Source organism: Polistes dominula, unplaced genomic scaffold, assembly GCF_049000335.1.
Source record: "Polistes dominula isolate Pdom_NZ unplaced genomic scaffold, Pdom_raw_medaka contig_17, whole genome shotgun sequence".
Classification (NCBI taxonomy): domain Eukaryota; kingdom Metazoa; phylum Arthropoda; class Insecta; order Hymenoptera; family Vespidae; genus Polistes; species Polistes dominula.
In genome coordinates this window covers 3,699,943-3,719,711 of record NW_028301049.1, presented here as the reverse complement: position 1 = coordinate 3,719,711, position 19,769 = coordinate 3,699,943, and the positions used below count along the sequence as shown (strand labels likewise).

Below are 19,769 nucleotides of genomic sequence, written 5' to 3'. Positions count from 1 at the left end.
TGTACATCGAAACCCTGATCGTTAAATTCACGGTGCTTAGGTAAGAAGAAGCACGCTCGTTATAGGAAATTTGTTATAAATTGTGTCTCCTAAAAAATTAACAAAATAACAATACTTATTTCTGCCACTAGGGCGGCATGAAACGTGTAGATAGATATTTTTTAACGGTGTTCAACATTTTTACGTTTTTCAAGAAACAAAAATAGTATTGTTGAAAATGGTGAAAAAGGATGCTATAAAAAATGGTTTTAGCTGCTTTTCAGCTGAAAGGAAATTAAAATGGGAGTTAAATCAACGATACAAACAGCCTTATAACCAATATAATGGTATATAACACACCTAGGGCGTTAAAGTAAGAAATGTCTCGGAGCACATGTAATTGTTGTCCGAGGCAAAGCCGAGGTGTTTGTCTTATTAAATAAATTCTATTATTATCATATAATCTTGATATTAAATAAGAATTTTTGCGACTATATGGTGACCAATTAGTTATTGTTTATGTAAATACAAATATATATAGATGTATGTACAGCATTAAAAATGTACCATAAATAATATTTTATTTTTATATAACACATTTAATTATTATTACCATAATTGATAGATAATTTATTCTTTACTAAATATTAGAGTTGTATACTTATTACAAATTTGATCATGTCAAATGTTTCTTGTAAATAAAGTATATTGTAATCTATATACAAAACTAACCTCATTTGCTCAAGTGCAAGACCAGTGAGATTCGATGATTGGTGGGTTAGAAAAAGTGGAAGATATCATTGGTTAAAAGTACTGCTGACGGATTTCCAACACAACACAAATGGAATGAACTGTATGAAATTAAGAATTCATAGAAATTCGATTTGATGTTAGTGTTTTGAAAGTAAGCAAAGGTGCGCTAAAACTAGCTTGTTACAAATTCAAATGATAAACGGTCGGTAGTAATATTCGGTTGAGTTTTCGGAAAAAGAAATTATGTACATTCGTAAAGTAAAACAATGACAGACACAGATGAATGGTAAATAATTTATACAAATTTTTCCTTTTATTAACAATTACTAAGAAATAATAAATTTAATGTTTTTGATTTATATACATGGATGAAACTTGCTTGCTAACAATGATCAGTAGTTGTAATAATTTATATAAGATGTGTTTCTTCAACTCATCCGCTGAATTTTTCTCTTATTTTCTCTTGATAAATTTGAAAATTATATTATATTAACCGTTTAGAATGATATTAATATTATTATTATTTATTTGTTTGTCAACAAAAAAGAAAATTTATTATTTCCAATAACTCTTTATTTTCTTTATATTGAGTTAATTAAATTTATTATGCTCTTTAATAGGAAGCAGATGGTACAAAAGACTTGTACAATGGTACATAGCACAATAACTCAGTTGCATTCAATATGGGAAGAAATTGGATACGATAATGAAACTATGATATCTTATACTAATGCAGCAATTGATCATATGCAGGTAAAATAAATTTTTAATATATATGTTATTGAAAAATAAGGATGATTCCATCTGCAAGTTAATGTTTTAATCATAATACAGGAATTGTTAACCGATATGGTGTCAGAGTCCGAGGAAAAAAAAGATTACTATTAGAAGAATCTAAACAGTTAATGCAAAATACATCTATTCTATGTAAAGTATGTATTAGTTTTATAAAATCATTGCAAAATCTTCCCATTCTGTTTACTTTATAATATATTGAATTTATTGTAGGAATTAAACGAAACTATTGATGCGAATGGATATGAGAAGCTACCACTATTCAAATTACAAGAAGTCCTTCGACATGACATGGAAAAGCTGTTGAGTATAAAAGAACAACGCAAAACATATTTGAATGAATTATTAACTAAGGTAGGCTTTCATATCATTGTTAAAGAATCTCCAACTTAAAATTGCAAATATTCACTATATATGCATTTTTAAATAGTCGTTTAATATAATACTTTTCTTTGTTCTTTTCATAATACCTAAAGGAACATGAAATATGCAAAAGGTTAGGTGTGCATCCAGTAGGAATCGAATCTAAACTTCCAACCAAAGAAGAATTGGATAGCTTTAAATTATATATAAATAAACAAGAAGCAGAAAAGGTACACTTCTATAAATTAATAGCTATTTGATAACTTGAAAATATATTTACATCATTGTTTCATTGTTTGTTTAGGATCGTTTAGAAAGCGAATTTAAAAATAAATATAATTACATTGCTAAAATGGTACATGATCTAGGATTTAGTCCATCTTCCCATTTTGAAGAAATAGTATGTAATGATCCAGATAGTTTTGTATTAAATTTTGCCAACATGGCAATGTTAAATGATTTTCAAGAAATGTTAGAAAGACAATTGAATAGCGCAAAAGAGGCAGTTGAGAATAAAAAAGAAGAATTATTAGCCCTATTGGCAAGTCTTAATGAACCTAGTGATTTCTGTCAAGCATTTTTCGACAACCATCCAGGATATAGTAAAGCTACTTTAAAAGCAATAAATGCAGAAATCGGCCGATGTAAAGAAAGAGCACATATTGCAAAATATGTGAATAAAGTACGCACAGAATTAGTTAGCATGTGGGATTTATGCAAATACGGTGAATCTCAACGAAAGAAATTTACTTCATTTTATTCTCGTACGTACACAAAAGATTTATTAACTTTGCACGAACTCGAAGTTGAAAAAGTTCGTAAATATTATGAGACAAATAAAGAAATATTTAACTTATTGGAAGAGAGGGAAAAGCTGTGGACGAAAATGAAAGAATTAGAATATCGTGCCAATAACCCAGATAGATTAAAAAATCGAGGTGGACAACTGCTGGCAGAAGAAAAAGAGCGCAAAGTTATACAAAGAAAGTTACCTAAAATTGAAAGTCAGTTACATCATTTGGTAGAAGAATATGAAACCAGACACGGGGAAACGTTTTATGTTAATGGCGTTTCCTTGGAAGAATTTTTAGCACAATCATATGGACATCGTAATATAGAAAAGGAATGCCAAAAAAATCCAAGGAAGGAGATAAAAGACAAGAGCGCGAATAAAACAAGTGTAACCAAACTTACTCCAACAGCATCGACCAGTCGTCATTTAACTCCTTTGTGTACCTCCTCCAACAGGAAATTATTTTTTGGTTCTACGCCCAAAAGTTCAGGCAAACGGCGTAATGTTGGTAACAATAAAGTACATAGCGTCACATATGCGTTGAAAATTCGAAAAAGTGGGAATGTATGTACTATCTTTTTATATTTTTACATACTCTCTATCTTCCCTTTTTTCTTCATTTTATTTATTTCTTTTGTCAATTTTTCAGATCTCAAAGCGAGCTTTATCCGAGAACAAAAAACGTAGGAGCGTTAAGAAAGAATCCAGATCACAATCGCAGAATGCAACTACCATTGATATGACTAATGGACAATTTCAAGAACATTTGAAGGATAGAGAAGAATGTCGTAGCTCCTTGTTAACCAACCAATCACTAAGTACTAAATCTGTTTTTAAGACTCCAAATCGTACACACGTTAAGCCTTTCAGAAGGAAATTATACAACGTAAATGCATCATCTAATGCAACATCCAAATTATTACAATCGACTCGAGATTCTCCTCGTAGTCCTAGGATAGAATCATACTTTGAAACATGAAACGACGCCAAATGTTCTTCTAATTATTTTTTGATGGATTATTTTCTTCGTTTAGATGACTACTTCGTCAATATGTTTAATATATTATTTTTAAAAAGGTATACATATATATATAAAGATATTTATATAAAAAGGTATTTATATATTAATATATATATATATATAAATACTTTTTTTTTTTTAATAATATATTAAACATATTGACGAAGTATCATCTAAACGAAGAAAAGAATCCATCAAAATATATATATATATATATATATATATATAGAGAGAGAGAGAGAGAGAGAGAGAGAAAGAGAATAATATCTATTATGCTGTATATATGTAAAGATATAGAAATTACAAAGAATAGAAATTTGAGAAAGAAATGCTACTTTTGATTTTTGAGAAGTGATTTAATGTATATTAAGTAGGTGGTAAAAAAAAAGTTTCTTATTTAAAAATTTTATATTAATATTATAATCGTTATGCATTTTAGCTATTCGGCATGTATATATTTTTTTATGTGAAACATTTTGTCGAATAATAATAACGTTTGGTCATTTTAACTATTGTGACAATATATATGATGTAACATTTTTTATATACCAAAAATAATTTTTAATCTATTCTTATTTACTATAAAATTTAATGTTTGTGTATAAATTAGGTTTTAGCGTTGCAATATATTTAACTGTTACAAATATTCCAAAATTGTAAATATTAATAGACGGTAGACTAGAGTTGAGTATCTCATAAAATATGAGGCTGTTCTACCTGCCTTATTTAAGTTAGAATGAAAATTTGTAAATATTCAAACAACTCTATAAAATCGTGTATTATTATATACCTCATCAGATGAGGGCATAAGAGAAGTTTAGAAAAAGGAATATCACAAGTGATATTTTAATAAATAGTGGTTTATTATGTAGGCCTAATTTCCATAGACCTATAGAAAGAATTGTCAATTTTTTATCATTACATGGATACATATTATTGTAATATTTATAAGTCTATTAATATTTTCTCTATGTCTATGAAATTTAGGTGAAAAAATTCGATTTGTAAATCACATTTTTATTTATTTTCGGATTTTCTATTTAAAATAATAAGCATATACGTTTAGCCCAGAAAAAAAGAAACTTTCAAAATAAAATATATAAGAAGAGTTATTTATACTTAAAAATTTTTATATTTATTTAATTTTATACTTCATTAAAAATATACTATTTATATATGTTGAGATTAAATTTTGTCTATTGTAAAAAAATAAAAATTACGTTAGAACAGTCAAATTTGTCAGTTTCAACAATATTTAAATTGCTTAAAAGATTATTTTTCCTATCAAAGAAAACGTTTTTGCCACTTTGATTCTGAAAGTGGGCACGAGATATAATTGATCTTCTAATACATCAATTTTTATATTATATAAATATATTATTATACTTTGAAAACTTATGCTATTAAAATGTATTAGTTTTGTAAAAGAAAAGTCTTAATATTGAAATATTGCAATATATTGGTTTAGATATTATGGATAAGAAACAACTTATCAAAAAGTTTAATCAGAAAGAAACTGTACATTATTTTGTGTATGAACTTTCGAGTTTCTAATACCAATTAATAATAATAATAATTATAAATATTAAAAGTAAAATCATTAATTGTCAGAGCTATTGCAGTTTGTTTTATCAAAAATATTATAGAAAAAAGTAACACAAAAAAAATAAAAAAAACTATGTTATAAAACGTCAGAAGTTTTCTAAATAGTTAATAATTTTATTTTCTGAAAATATTTTTTCTATTTGTTTTTATTTTTTTATACCTTTACCTATTTGAAAATGTATAATTATTTATGCTATTGAAATGTATATGTTGTTGAATTAAAAGTGTTACATATTGTATATATATATATATATATTTAAAATTTTTTTTATTATTATTTTTTAAAAAGTTTCTCAGAAAAGCTTGCTATCACAATTATTAATCAGTGCCGTAATTGTCTGATATTATTTATGATAAATAGAATAGTTTTTTAGGTTATAATTATTTTTCTATTGTGAATAACTGTTGGCAGGTACTGATTTAAATATTTCATGTTGTCATTTATATTTATATAATTTTGAAGTAAATACCTACGGTAAAAATATTAATATCTACCTGTCGACATCCAAATGTGTTTCTTTATAAATATTTTTAAACAAAAGACTAAATTAATGATGAAATTAAAAGTACTGATTGTTTGTTTTATTAAATAAACTCTATTATTATCATATAATCTTGATATTAAATAAGAATTTTTGTGACTATATATAGTGACCAATTAGTTATTGTTTATGAAAATACAAATATAGGTATATGGACTGCATTAATAATGTACTATAAATATTTTATTTTTATATAACACATTTAATCATTATTATATTGATAGATAATTTATTCTTTAATAAATATTAGAGTAGATATATTAGTAGTAAATAGTAACTATGATAAATGTGGTTAGGAAAAAAGTGGAATAGTTAGCTTCTATTTACTTTTGTATTCTTTGATTCGACTTTAGGGATCCTGTAGGAGGGATGCGCCATTCATATTCAGCTCATGTGCCATTGGCTGAAAATTTTGGGGGACTGCTTGAATTTATAATAATTTTTTCGTGTAACCTATTCTATTTTAATATAAATTTTTAATTATCATTAAAGATAGTTCATTTTGTTTCTGTATTTGATGCAATTCATTATTTCATAATTATTTCAATGTTTGAATCATTCGCGCGCAAAATCGAGTTCCGGTCCCCCAGCAATGTACATAGCGCATCCCTCCAATAGGATCCCTATTCGACTTGTATCACGCGCGTCCTCACGCGATCATCCGCCTCTTGATACGATATCCAGTTTTGGGGATATTCCCTATACTTCCCTAGGGAGTCCGTCACAGATGTGTATTTTTCCTTTCTAGGTATTATATCTTTCAGTTTCGTTTTATACAGTTTTCCGGAGAGGAACGTTCTTCCGCTGTTACGACGAGTTGTTGAAGTTTGGTATGTTAATCTAATGTGCTAAAATCTAATAAAATCACGTTAAAATAAGTGTAGAGATATTAATTATTCATAAGAATAAGAATCAATAATATTTAAACTAGTTAAAAATATTATTATTTATTTCATTACGTGAATACATCATTTTGTATCAATCTAACATATAATGTTTATGTGTTATTTATAAATTTTTGTAATTAACCTTAAATTTGCTCTTCAAAAAACATATGTACAATTATATTTTTATTTAACAGGAGAAAAAACATAATGAAGTTCAACAAGTTAATATCTTCCTCACGAAGGAAAAATCGTAAGCGTCATTTTACCGCTCCTTCTCATATACGTAGAAGGTTAATGTCTGCTCCTCTCTCAAAAGAACTCAGACAAAAGTACAACGTGCGATCAATGCCTATACGTAAAGATGATGAAGTACAGGTTAGTTAATTTAAGATAATATATTTTTAATTAATACAATCACTAATATATTAAATTCCTTGTCATTATATTAATATCTCTCTCTCTCTCTCTCTCTCTCTCTTTCTCTTTCTCTTTATACTTTATTGTCTATCTCTATAGATGTCTTTAGTATATTTATTAAAAATTATATTTCATATGTTTATTAATTTTTTTTTCATATTTTCTTAATATGTACATATGTTGTTTATAAAGTTTTAGAAATAATGATATTATTGTTCATTAGTAAAGTATTTAATTGTTAAGTATGAACACAGGATAAAATTAATAAACTATATTAAACTTTTAGATACTACCAGTGACTATATAATCTAGTATTCAAATTCTATGTACTAATGATGACTATAGTCACTCATAGATATTTAGCATATATTTCATCCTTTGTCTTTTTGATAAAATTTATGTTTGTATTGTAACTGACTATTATAGTAGAATCTTATTTGCGATTTAAGTATATGTACAGCGAAATAGTGTATACTTGTAAACGACATAGACATATCAAAAGGATTAACAAAATATAATTATAATATATTTAATTTTTTACGCTCCAATTATATTATTGAAATATTATAGTTGAAAATAATCTAATATTTAGTTTGTTATGTTTTTTTAACAACTTGTTATATAATAACTTATTAAAATGAAAAAGTGAAAAAATTACTTTTGTTATTACATTTGTTTTGCTCAAATAATTTCAACTTTTCGCGATAATTCTATTTTCATTAATATTGTTTCTTATTTGCACAATGTATGATAAAAGCAATTTGTACTTCTTGATCAACTACTGTATGGAATAATTAGTGTAAAAAAGGTTAAATATTACATTAATTAACTTTTTAGGTTGTCCGTGGACACTATAAAGGTCAACAAGTTGGTAAAGTAGTTCAAGTCTACAGAAAAAAATTTATTATATTTATTGAACGGATACAGAGGGAAAAGGCAAATACCGCTAATGTATATGTCGGTATTGATCCTTCAAAGGTAATATATTGTTTTCTTAATATTGTATATATATATATAATTATAAAATTATACATTACTACAAATGATGAACCAAACCATTCTCGGAGAATTGGACAAATAGTTAAACTTATACGCATGCGTTCAAAGTTTTTTTGAATGTTTATGCTTATTCGTTTTCTTGGTCTAATTACTGCAGATACATTGGCACTGATTGACATTTATCTGAATAAATTATTTTTCATAGTTTATCTTCATTATTCTAATCTATGTACCACATGGTTTTGCTTTAGACTGTGATTGTCAAATTAAAAATGGATAAGGATAGGAAAAAGATCATAGACAGAAGAGGTAAAGGCAGGCTTGCTGCTTTGGGTAAGGATAAGGGCAAATATACAGAAGATACTACGGCTGCCATGGAAACTTCGTAAATAATGACAAAATATATTGTATTTGATACAATAAAAAAAAGTAAATTTAAAAATCACACTTCTATTTACATTTTTACTGTCACGTCGAAAACATTTGTTTCGCTTGGGAATACAAATCCACGGTAAGATTCTTATTTTTCAAAATTTCATAGAAAGTAATCTTTCATTTTAGATGTTCAAATCAAAAATTTGTAATTGTTCAATGGGACATGTTTTATTTCAAAGTGTATACTAATTAATGGTAATAACTAATTAGTGGTGTAATCATTGTACATTTTTATTCAACTTTTACAATTGTAAATAATTCAAATGCTTCAGTCACCAGTGACCACCATGGCTAGTTAAAATATTAAACATAAGATATTTTGTATTTAATTTACATAGTTAACATTTTTATGGTTGACATCACATGTACATGATTTTGTTTTTATAATTAAATGTTTACACAAGTCAAAAAAAGAAATATTTTTAATCAAATTCTTCTTTATCGATTTAAATATTATCGATCGAGTTATATGGAATTAATTAAAATTATATTTTTTTAAATCAAAGTACATTTTATATCTAATTTGTTATCGTTATTACGTAACAGTATCTCCTTCTTTAAACTAATACATTGAATATAAACAAAATCAATATAAACACTCAAAGTTTCTGATAATGATGTTGATCTTGTGTTTTGTGGTATCACTGTTTACTAATCCACGAGATTAAAGATATACAAAATGGTTAACGTATATAGAAAACTTTATTAATAAAACTGTATCAAATAAGTATAACAAGTAGTTGAAATAAGTTTTAGGAACACGTGGTGAATGCAATACGTTGTGTGTCGTGTAGCGTGTATAATGCCATTTTTGTATTGTTCTCTTTGTTATATGTGTTGTTTGTCTGTTTTATCACTTGAGGTATAGTTGTATAAGCGGCCTGCAGAGGCGTGACTGTAGATACGCGTCCGCTACAGTTTACTTAACCACAGTGCCATCTAGCGTTTGATAGATTACATTACTTGTCGAAGTATTTATGAACAACTTCGCGTATAAATTGACCACAATTTATTTTAGAAGACCCGACGGTTTGTTACAGTTATGAGTATAATGGTTCAACATTTTAATCATTGTCTACAAAAATCGGTAAGTTATTGATTAAAAATAATTATTTTACATATATTGATTACTCCCATTTCAATATTTATTGCTGTGTGTGTAGTTGCTTAGCCAGTGGTATAAAACTTTTGTATCTAAACATCATTATAAAATGGCGCGTTCCATGTAATATTGTAACAGATTAATGATATTTTTATACTTATCGAACAATTTGCACTTATTTATATATTTTATGCAACTTATATTATTTTCATAATTTGATTTTTTTTATTTAATAAATAGCTAAACTGCTTTACATATTACTTTAATGTCATTGTGTATTACTTTATATATATATACACACACAATAATAACAACAATAATAAATTTGATTACAAGTTTGTGAGTAAAGTGAAAAACGGGGAGGAACGAGAATTATGACGACAAACACATGTCGTTCATATAACATGTGATTAAATGCTACTACATGGATGTTAATAAATGCATACACCTATCCTCAAACAAAAGATATTAAAGTAATAAAAGGCATACAAATGTATTCTCTTATATTGCAACGTACTTTGTTCGGAGTATTTAAATTTTTAAAAAATTATTTTTTTTTATTTTTTACATATATATTACCGTTAAAATGTTTCATTTAATTAATTTATGAAAAATCATGACAGTTTAAAGAGAAAGCATATAAAAAGAATTTTGTATTACAAATTTATTGTTAAATTAGTTATTTTGTGAGATAACCAGGTAACACATGAATTTTTTCAGAAGAGACCACAAGTTTTTTTTAAACTTTTTCTTTTAAAGTTTGTTCTTCTTTTTATAGTAATGCTCGTAGTTATTCATTTTTATTTCTTCCTTTACTTTGAAAATAAATATTTTGTTAGGCTTATTGCCTTATCGAATCTAATTTACCGATCATATTTCAATTATATATTTTAACTTACCCTCATCTCTCTGGAGAATTTTTATATTATCTATTTAAAATATGTAATTCTGCTTTCTCAGGTACTTAACACTAGATATACCAGACCAATTATTTTGACTGGTCGGGGGGGGGGCATTTTAATTCAAAATTTTTACTTCATGTAACATTTGAGTTTTGTAAATAATTAAGCGTTTTATTATTTAAAAATATCTATTAAAATTATTATTGTTGAACATATTTTGTTATTTTTTAAGAGTAAATAAACACTGAAAGCCTTAAAAAGCATTTTTTTTTATACACCAGTCATGTTGACTAGTGTGGTAGAACTGATATGACTGTACTGAAAATGGTGGTATATTTAGTGTTAAATTGAGTAAAAAAATTTAAATTAAATTTAATTATTAGAATAATTATAATAATTCTTAATTTTAATTCTTATATAATAATCCTTAATAATAATAATAATAATAATAATAATAATAATAATAATAATAATAATAAATAATAATAATAATCCTTAAATTTAATGTTTAGAAAATAGTTGGAAATGAAAAAGTCTATAACAGTAAAGCATCGATTATCCGAATTAATTGAAAGGACAAAATTATATTTCAATAATCTGAAATCTTTTGAATAATTCATCTATAAAAGGATTGAATTTTCAATTATGTCATCAAAAAATCGATTACAAATTTAACAATTTTTTAATCTGTATAATTTATAAATAAAAAAATGCATAGCACATAATAAGAAAAGTGCATTATCAAAAATTAGATGTTTTTAGTTATTGCCAAATTGTGAGTTACTTTCAACATGATCATTTGTACAACATTTATTTCATTTTGACTTTTGCCCATTTCAAGGTTATAATCAATGCATTTTCAGATTTGCTATCTGTTAAAATGATACTATTGGGTTGGCAACTAAATCATTGCGGATTTTGTTTGACACCTAATTCAGTTTTTTGATAGCAAAGATCAGAAATTTAATGAACGTGGCACTGCCTGACCGATTGCAAAAGACCATCAACAAAAATGGACAGTACCTAATTGAATAAACTTATATTTTTAAACAAAAATTTGGAATTTTCATTCTTATTTATAATCCGCAATCATTTAGTTGCCAACCCAATATTTTATTTATACTGACATTTGTATTATAACTTGTCTCAAACAAAAATGAAATAATATCATCGTCATTCATAATTTCAAAACCTGGATTATTTTTATCTATGTTTATCCATTCTTAAAAATACAACGATATTTACTTCGTATTTTGATTTCAACATTAATTGTTTTCTTTTATAATATACTTATTTTATAAATGAAATATATTATCGCCATTTATAATTTCAAAACATGGATTATTATTATCTATGTTTATCCATTCTAAAAAATACAATGATATTTAATTCGTATTCTGATTTCAACAGTATAATAATTGTTTTCTTTTAATACTTATTTTATAAATGAAATTCTATATGTATAAAAGCAATAAATATAGACAAGATGAAATACAGTTATTGTTTGATATATTTGTCATGAGATCATCTAATGATATCATTTATCATTAGATTTTTCATTATATTACTATATTTGTTATTTATTTTAAGAAAGCTAATGGTGTTCATTTCAATAATCCACTGATATTTTTTAATATGGCATTGTTTTAATTCCTATAATAAATAATATATTCTTATATTATAAATAAAAATTCAAAACAACGTAATATACTTGGGAATTTAAAATAACTAGAATTCGTGTCTCATAATATAAACATTATTGAGAGAGAGAGAGAGAGAGAGAGAATATATAAACACACATAATAAATTCTATACTCAAATAAATAATCATTCCGATTACCAATGTTCAGTTAATCAACGCTATACTGTAATAATTTATGTAGATTATAATATTATATTTAAAAGTGTAAGTTAATAATTGATTGTTGGTTATATTGTCAAGACACTTCATGCATTGAGTCGTACGCAAGTCAAAGTAATTAACTTTATTTTTAGAATTACTTAAAATGTTATTATCAAAGCACTTGATCAGTATTTAACATTTTCCATTTAAAATAAATTTCTTTATCTCTCTCAGTTAGGCTTGATATTACTAAATATAAGAATAATATTTATGGTCCTTTAATGCATAAATATCGGCGTAGCACGAGATTCTTATCTCTCGGTTCCCCATTCGATATCCTCTTTGTTCGTGCACTTTCTTTATGATTTCATCCATTACAATAGAAGAAGAAAAAGAAGAAGTTTATTTCAGGTATACCCCTTTAGGGTGTTTACCCCGAAGGCCCCCCCCCCTACATGTTCGTTCCCCTTGACAATATACTTAATTCTAATTATGCCCTAATAAATATTAGATATTAATATTAACAATATAAAAACAATAACTATATAGACTATATAAAACTATAACATATTCCTTACATTCTATTTCCTTATATGTCTAATTGTTCTACTCACACTCTGTCTATCTTCTCGTTCTCCCTTCCCCCCTATCTTGGCCCATTTGCCTGGCCAGCCTTTCGAAATTTTTCATATATGCACACAGCTGGGGCACCGGTTCCCCCTTCAGTGCCATTTCTACTCTCTTATCTATTTCTTGGCCCCCCCTCTCTCCGATCCACTTCTCTAGGTTCTCCACTACTGCTTTTCCCATTTTTTCCTTTATTTTCCCGCATTTACATATGTGCCCCACGTTCTCTGGCTCTCTTCCGCAAATCCTACATCTTACGTCACTGTATCCCTTATTGCCCTCATTTCCCACATTTCCGCACCTGAGTCTCGCCCAGGTTTCCTTCATTCCTGCTGTTAAATTCCCATTTTCCCAGTATTTCTCTGCTTCTATTGATTGTTTCCTATTTTTGTATTGCTCACAATACGTTGATTGATCAATTTTGATCCAGTCTTGTTATCATCCATTACAATATTAAAATAATTTTGTCGAATACCTCTTTCCACCATTATTGGTTCTGTGAATTCGTTGTTTATCTTTGTCTGTATTCGATTATTTCGGTAGATGTCTTCGATAGTTTTAATGATGTTACTCAGTATTTGTCTGTCATACAGAAGGTGCACTATATCCTCCAACCGTATCCGGTCAAACACCTTTTCTAGGTCTATAAAACAGAAAAATGTTGGTTGTTTATTATATTCTATAGATTTTTCAGTTATTTGTCTGATAACAGAAGTTTTTTCTATTTGAAAGCAAATATTGTTAATGTCTTGATAAATAAAATATAATTAATCTAACATTCTCAGTTCTGTACAAGCGTAACAAAAGGAAACTAACAAATATTAATGCTTGAGAATTTGACAATACAACTAATGCATAAAAAAAGATTATAACATTGCTAGATAATTATGAACTTACTTTCGCACTTAAAAAAAAAAATGCTAAAATAACATTTTATCATTTTGTTAAAACAGGATCATATAGGAGGTTTAGAAGTTTGAATAGAAATCTATCGAAGTAGTAGAAGATTAATTATAAATAAATACGCTACAGAAAAATGGGTTCATCAAGACAACAAGATCGATCTTTAAATGCTGGTATATCTCTACCACGATGGATAAAAGGAAAAGTAGACAACAGGTTAGTAAAAAGAATAATTATCAAATGTTAACAATTTATTATTATATAATTATATATTAAATAAATATTTATTATATACAGATAGAATCACGAGAAGTAAGACATCTGAACTATCTCTTTTGTTAACAAACAATTTCAAAGTAAAAAGTTGCATTGTCACTGAACAAAAAAAAATATAATGGATGTACAACTTCTTCTTTTTTGAAGTTTTTTTTTTATAAAATTGTTAATAAATTAGATATTCAGGTGATCTGTTCAATCCTTCCCCATGATCGCCACGTGACCAGCCCATCTTAATCGGCCCGGCTTAATCGGCACATAAAATATAGACACAAAAAATAACCAAAAAAAAACATAAATTAATGTTTTGGCGTGCCTGAAACAATACATTTTTTACACACTATACTATTATAGAAAAAGAAATAAACATCTATGTGAAATTTCAATTCGCGTTTATTCGTAAACGGCTGATTATTTGCACCAAGTTTAAAGAGCCAATGAATCTTCATTGGAAGACAATCGCGGCCTCTCTTTGTAGGTATTATATACGTTGCTGATAACATATATATATATAAAGTACTTTTTAAAAGTTCACATAGAATAATTATAGGCAAATTTAATTTAAATTAATACTTTTGTTCAGTACGGTACATATTAACTAAAAATATAATATAAAAGTTTAATAAATACAAATTTGATATAATTCGATACAAAACAAAATATAATAAATAGAATTTTATATATACTTTGATTTTTTTAGCATTGTCAACAATATATTTGACAACTATATATATATATGCAAATCTTGGCTCGTGTAGTAGGCATCTATCACATGATCATATATTTTTAGACATTTAATTCTAATAGATAATATATCATATCTTCTTAGAATTGCTATTACAATTCTCTTATTTAATTAACAAGTTTTATTTCCTAGTATAATAATCTTATTATAAAGATTATAAAGTCAATGTACTATTTATTGATATCATCTTTAATATTTTTAAACATATCCTCTAATATTTATAGTTTGTTTATGCATACTACTATATTTGGTTTAATTTTTTAATTATATTAAACACACAGGTTTACATTAACAAATAAATCTATAAATCAATATACAAAAGTAAATAAAGATAAAAGGAAAAAAGGATAGAAAAGTATCACATTAACGTTTATAATATACTTTTCTATTCACACTTTTATCTTAGTAGTAAATTATAAGCACATTAATTATTTTTATAATGAACGAATGATCTATACGCATACGAATTTTCATTTGCGCATCTTATATGCGCACACGCACGTGCGTATATAAAAGTATATGATTGTGTGACTGTTTAATTTCACATACAAACGACTGCCAAGATATCGAGGACACAGCATAAAGTACAGTAGTAGCGTATAACACGTAGAAACTCTTTCATTAATTAGATTCAGGATCTTCTAGTTTATTATTTAATATATTTTTGGTTCTTTTCAATATTTATCTCTATCTGGTTTTTCATTTCAAAATTAATCTTAATATTGATTTCCAATATAACTTGAAAAAAATGTTTAACTAGATCTCTAGAATACACCCAATAATTCATTAGATTTTAAATAAACATATACGGTAATCCTTTTATTTATGCAATCCGCATTTACACTGATTCATCTTAACGTGCTCTAACTACCAGAGTCAATGAGTCATTATGAAAATATATTAGGTCTACAAGTAAGTCTCCAGCGTTTTTAAATATATGGTGTCACGAGTAGATTCCGGGCAGAAATGTCACACTTCCATGTGTCATTTTCGAAGCTTGTGTATCTGTTAACAACATTGCATCATCATATTTGCGCATTTCTATCGACGTCGTATATTTTATGGAGTAAAAACATGTCAAGTTATGTGCCAAATAAGCGTCATTTGCGGGAAACTCTGCTTCTATTCTTTAATATGAAGAAAAGTGTAGCTGAGGTCTATCGTTTGCTTCTGGAAACTTGCGGGACGGAATGTATTGGTGAATCGGCGTGTCGTGAGTGGTTCAAACGGTTCAAAAATAGTGATTTTGACGTTGGGTGTCACACAACAAGCCATTTCCCTAAGCCTGAAAGCTTTGGGATTCCTCAAAAAAGTTGGAAATTGGGTGCCGTACGAGTTGAAGCCGAGAGATGTCGAACGGCGATTTTGCATGTCAGAAATGTTGCTGCAGCGGCATAAAAAAAAGTCGTTTCTGCATTGTATTGTCACTGGTGACGAAAAGTGACATATAACATATGCAAAGCCTGGTGAGCCGGCCAAATTGACGCCGAAGCGAAATATTCACATGAATAAGGTCATGCTCTGCATATGGTGGGATCAGAAGGATGTCATATACTTCGAACTGCTTCCGAGTGGTCAAACCATCAAAGGACCATTGTATCGAACCCAACTAATTTGTCTGAAGCGGGCATTGATGGAAAAACGGCCAGAATATCAGACCAGATACGAATCCGTAATTTTTCACCACGATAACGCTCGGCCACATGTTGCTGCTTCGGTCAAAAACTACTTGGATAATAGTGGATGGGAAATTCTGCCTCACCCGCCTTATATTTTAGATTTGGCGCCATCCAACTACCACTTGTTTCAGTCGATGCAGAACGCTCTTACCGTAATGCGTTTCACTTCAGTAGAGGGAATCAAAAATTGGCTCAATACGTTCTTGGGCTCAAAAGACGAGAACTTTTGTTGGTCCGGAATTCACAAATTGCCAGATAGATGGGAAAAAATTGTATCTTCTGATGGACAATATTTCGAATGACAAATATGTAACCATTTTTTCAGAGTAAACTCTCAAATTGTATGAAAAAACGCTGAAAACTTACTTGTAGACCCAAGAAATTCAGGGATTTCTTAGTGTAATTTGTTTCGTAATCATGTAAACTCATTATTATATTTCAGTAAGAGTAAAAATATATATTTAAGAACATTAACTTAAATAACTTTTAATGGTTCATTTATACAATTTTCATTTGCGTACTGTTTTCGTGGAACCAATTAATTACCTATATAAATGGAGAGTTTACTGTAAATATATTTACAATTTTGTAGGTTTGACTTCGACGAAGGTACATTCAGTCCACCATCTCATGACGAAGGTTTCTTCTGCATTCAGTATCCAAAATCACAAATTTCTAATAAAACCACTTATAATGAAAGTACAATTACGACCTCTACAAGTCAAATTGTATCCACTAAGCAATCTCATTCGCAGTTCAAGGAAGTAAAAAATATTGATTTCAGTCAGCATCCGCTACCTTGTCAACCATTTATACCGAATGCAATTAATAAAAGTAAGTTTTCAAATTAAACATTTTTCTTCTTCTTCTTCTTCTTATTATTATTAATTAAATATTTTTGTAATAAACAGTAAGCAAAACATTAACGGGAAACATAAAACCAACTAAATCTCAAGGAACTGATGATGGATTTCATGGTGAACCAGCTCTTTGCGGAAAATCCATTGTTCATGTAGCTAATCAAATGATGTCTAATAAATTTAACAAACCACAATCTTCTGCGACGTCGACAGAACAAGAAATTAATTTAAATAAAGGAAGTAAATCTTTACCAGCAACACCATTGGCTTCACCGATAACCACACCAGATAGTTCACCAAAAGCACGCAGAAAGATTCATTCAAATCGATATTTTACTGGTGCCTTTATTCCTGATAAAGATAAATATCAAGGCAGCTGGATATTAGCTAGTATATTAGGTCAATCACGAGAAATTCTAACCTCAAAAATAGAGGAAGAAGAGGACAGTGGTATAGATCTTGCTCCGCCTCAAACATTAAACAGAAAAAAATCTATCTCTTCGCAAAATCTAACATATATTGGGAAAGATGAAAAAACGCAGGGGAAATCATCATCCCAGACAAATATCTTACAAGCAAGACCATCGGAATTAAGAGAAATGAATTTTTGGTCTCCTACATCTATGTAAACTTGCTTTTCATTCAGAATCTTTTTTTGGATTACACATCTACTATATTCTAATCGATTATTATATATAATGATCATCTTTCCAACAAATAAAAATTTCTCTCTTTGCGGATTGATATTATTGTAAAGACAATTTGCTACAGAAAAACAATGCTAATTATGACCTTCAAATAACAGTTCACAGTATTTGATTAACAGTATGTTACAATATTTGATTCAATCATTGTTGACATTTTCTAACGTATATTCATAATATCATTCTTTATTGGTTGCACAGAATATTTATCAATCAATCAATCAATCGATCAATCAATCAATCAATATTATTGAAATATCACGTGAAATAATATTGTATCTTTTTATATATATTCCTATTAGAAATATATTTCCTATACAATGCTTAGAATTTATTAAGTAATGGGTAAATATATTATGGGTAAATATATACATTTTTATTTTAACCCTTTCACACACACACACACACACACATTACAGCAAAGTACAATGTCGTTGAAAATTCAATCACAATTTAGTACTTAGCCGTATATTATATAAATGATTAATTTCTTTGTCAAGTTGTGTGAAATCAATGTAAAATGAATTATAGAAAATATGAATATACGTCAGAATAACGTTGGTTGTCATAAAGATATCAAGATATTTTACGTTCACCTATAATTCCTAACTCATTGTCAGTCTGAATTTTATTGGCTGATTAATTAGTCATTTTTAGTAAAGAAAGGGTTAATGACCACATAGAACATACTAGTTATATTTTACTTATTCTTATACACAATTTAATTTATTTACTTTATAAGAAATCAAGTAATTATATTTGACTAGAAAACTTAGACCAATAAAGAAAGGTAAAATTATTTTACTATTATTTTGATTTTTATTATTATCATCATCATCATCATTATCATCATCATCAATATTATTGCCATATCTATTTATATAATATTATTTATTAATTCCATTTTTTTAAGTCGTTTTTTATATAAAGGGTGACCTAAAAGTCACTTTTTCAAACTAAGAAATTTACACCTTCTTTTTGACAGGTATTTGATATGATGGCATCATAGTTCCATATTTCTTTAAATGAAGTAACTGAAGGTTCATATTTTAAAATGATAAATAATGAATTGTTATTCTATTAATAAGTTTACATTGATTTTCAGATTTACTTTTCTTTCCTCAGGATATTTTTTTCTTTTGCGACTTTTCTATTTGAAGTTTTGATATTGTAGGTCATCATAGAAGTTTTTGTTAACATGTAAAATCTATTTCTTCAAATATACATTAAAAAAAGAAAGAGAGAGAAAGATAAGTATTACCATGTGTTTAATTTTAAACACAATATTTTTTTGTAAATTTGACATTTTTAAGCATTAATTAACACGTAAAATGTTTAACACTAGATATACCACCATTTTCAGTATACCTATTTCTACCACAGTAGTCCAAATGGACTGGTGTATAAAAAAAGGCTTTTTGAGGCGTCCAGTCTTTATTTACTCTTAAAAAATAACAAAATATGTTCAACAATAATAATTTTAATAGATAAATGGATTTATAGACATTTTTAAATTATTTACAGAACTCAAATGTTACG

The 19,769-nt window shown here is 27.3% G+C and overlaps 3 protein-coding genes across 3 annotated transcripts; all 3 read left to right on the top strand.

The window, feature by feature from the left end:
- Nucleotides 1-733: 733 nt before the first annotated feature.
- LOC107067942 (protein regulator of cytokinesis 1-like) lies at nucleotides 734-6,682 on the top strand. Its single transcript, XM_089175528.1, is given in 9 exon segments — nucleotides 734-1,018; nucleotides 1,353-1,485; nucleotides 1,567-1,597; nucleotides 1,600-1,664; nucleotides 1,741-1,881; nucleotides 2,004-2,120; nucleotides 2,195-3,247; nucleotides 3,333-3,644; nucleotides 3,646-6,682. Coding segments are annotated over 9 exon segments (1,923 nt in total). The 5' UTR covers nucleotides 734-998; the 3' UTR covers nucleotides 3,697-6,682.
- RpL26 (ribosomal protein L26) lies at nucleotides 6,588-8,599 on the top strand. Its single transcript, XM_015323900.2, has 4 exons — nucleotides 6,588-6,681; nucleotides 6,933-7,113; nucleotides 7,993-8,133; nucleotides 8,406-8,599. The coding sequence occupies exons 2-4, from the start codon at nucleotides 6,946-6,948 to the stop codon at nucleotides 8,541-8,543; spliced, it is 447 nt and encodes a 148-aa protein (XP_015179386.1). The 5' UTR covers nucleotides 6,588-6,681; nucleotides 6,933-6,945; the 3' UTR covers nucleotides 8,544-8,599.
- A 918-nt stretch (nucleotides 8,600-9,517) lies between these two features.
- LOC107067939 (uncharacterized) lies at nucleotides 9,518-19,029 on the top strand. The gene is made up of 4 exons (XM_015323886.2): nucleotides 9,518-9,676; nucleotides 14,017-14,182; nucleotides 17,259-17,500; nucleotides 17,578-19,029. Exons 2-4 carry the CDS (start codon nucleotides 14,100-14,102, stop codon nucleotides 18,153-18,155), a joined length of 903 nt encoding a protein of 300 aa, XP_015179372.2. The 5' UTR covers nucleotides 9,518-9,676; nucleotides 14,017-14,099; the 3' UTR covers nucleotides 18,156-19,029.
- The last annotated feature ends 740 nt before the right edge of the window (nucleotides 19,030-19,769 follow it).

Coding starts and splice junctions, on each gene's coding strand:
- RpL26 (XM_015323900.2), top strand. CDS start 6,946: ATGAAGTTCAACAAGTTAATATCTTCCTCACGAAGGAAAAATCGTAAG. Junction 7,114..7,992: donor GTAAAGATGATGAAGTACAG/GTTAGTTAATTT, acceptor TTAACTTTTTAG/GTTGTCCGTGGACACTATAA. Junction 8,134..8,405: donor TCGGTATTGATCCTTCAAAG/GTAATATATTGT, acceptor GTTTTGCTTTAG/ACTGTGATTGTCAAATTAAA.
- LOC107067939 (XM_015323886.2), top strand. CDS start 14,100: ATGGGTTCATCAAGACAACAAGATCGATCTTTAAATGCTGGTATATCT. Junction 14,183..17,258: donor AAAGGAAAAGTAGACAACAG/GTTAGTAAAAAG, acceptor ACAATTTTGTAG/GTTTGACTTCGACGAAGGTA. Junction 17,501..17,577: donor ACCGAATGCAATTAATAAAA/GTAAGTTTTCAA, acceptor TGTAATAAACAG/TAAGCAAAACATTAACGGGA.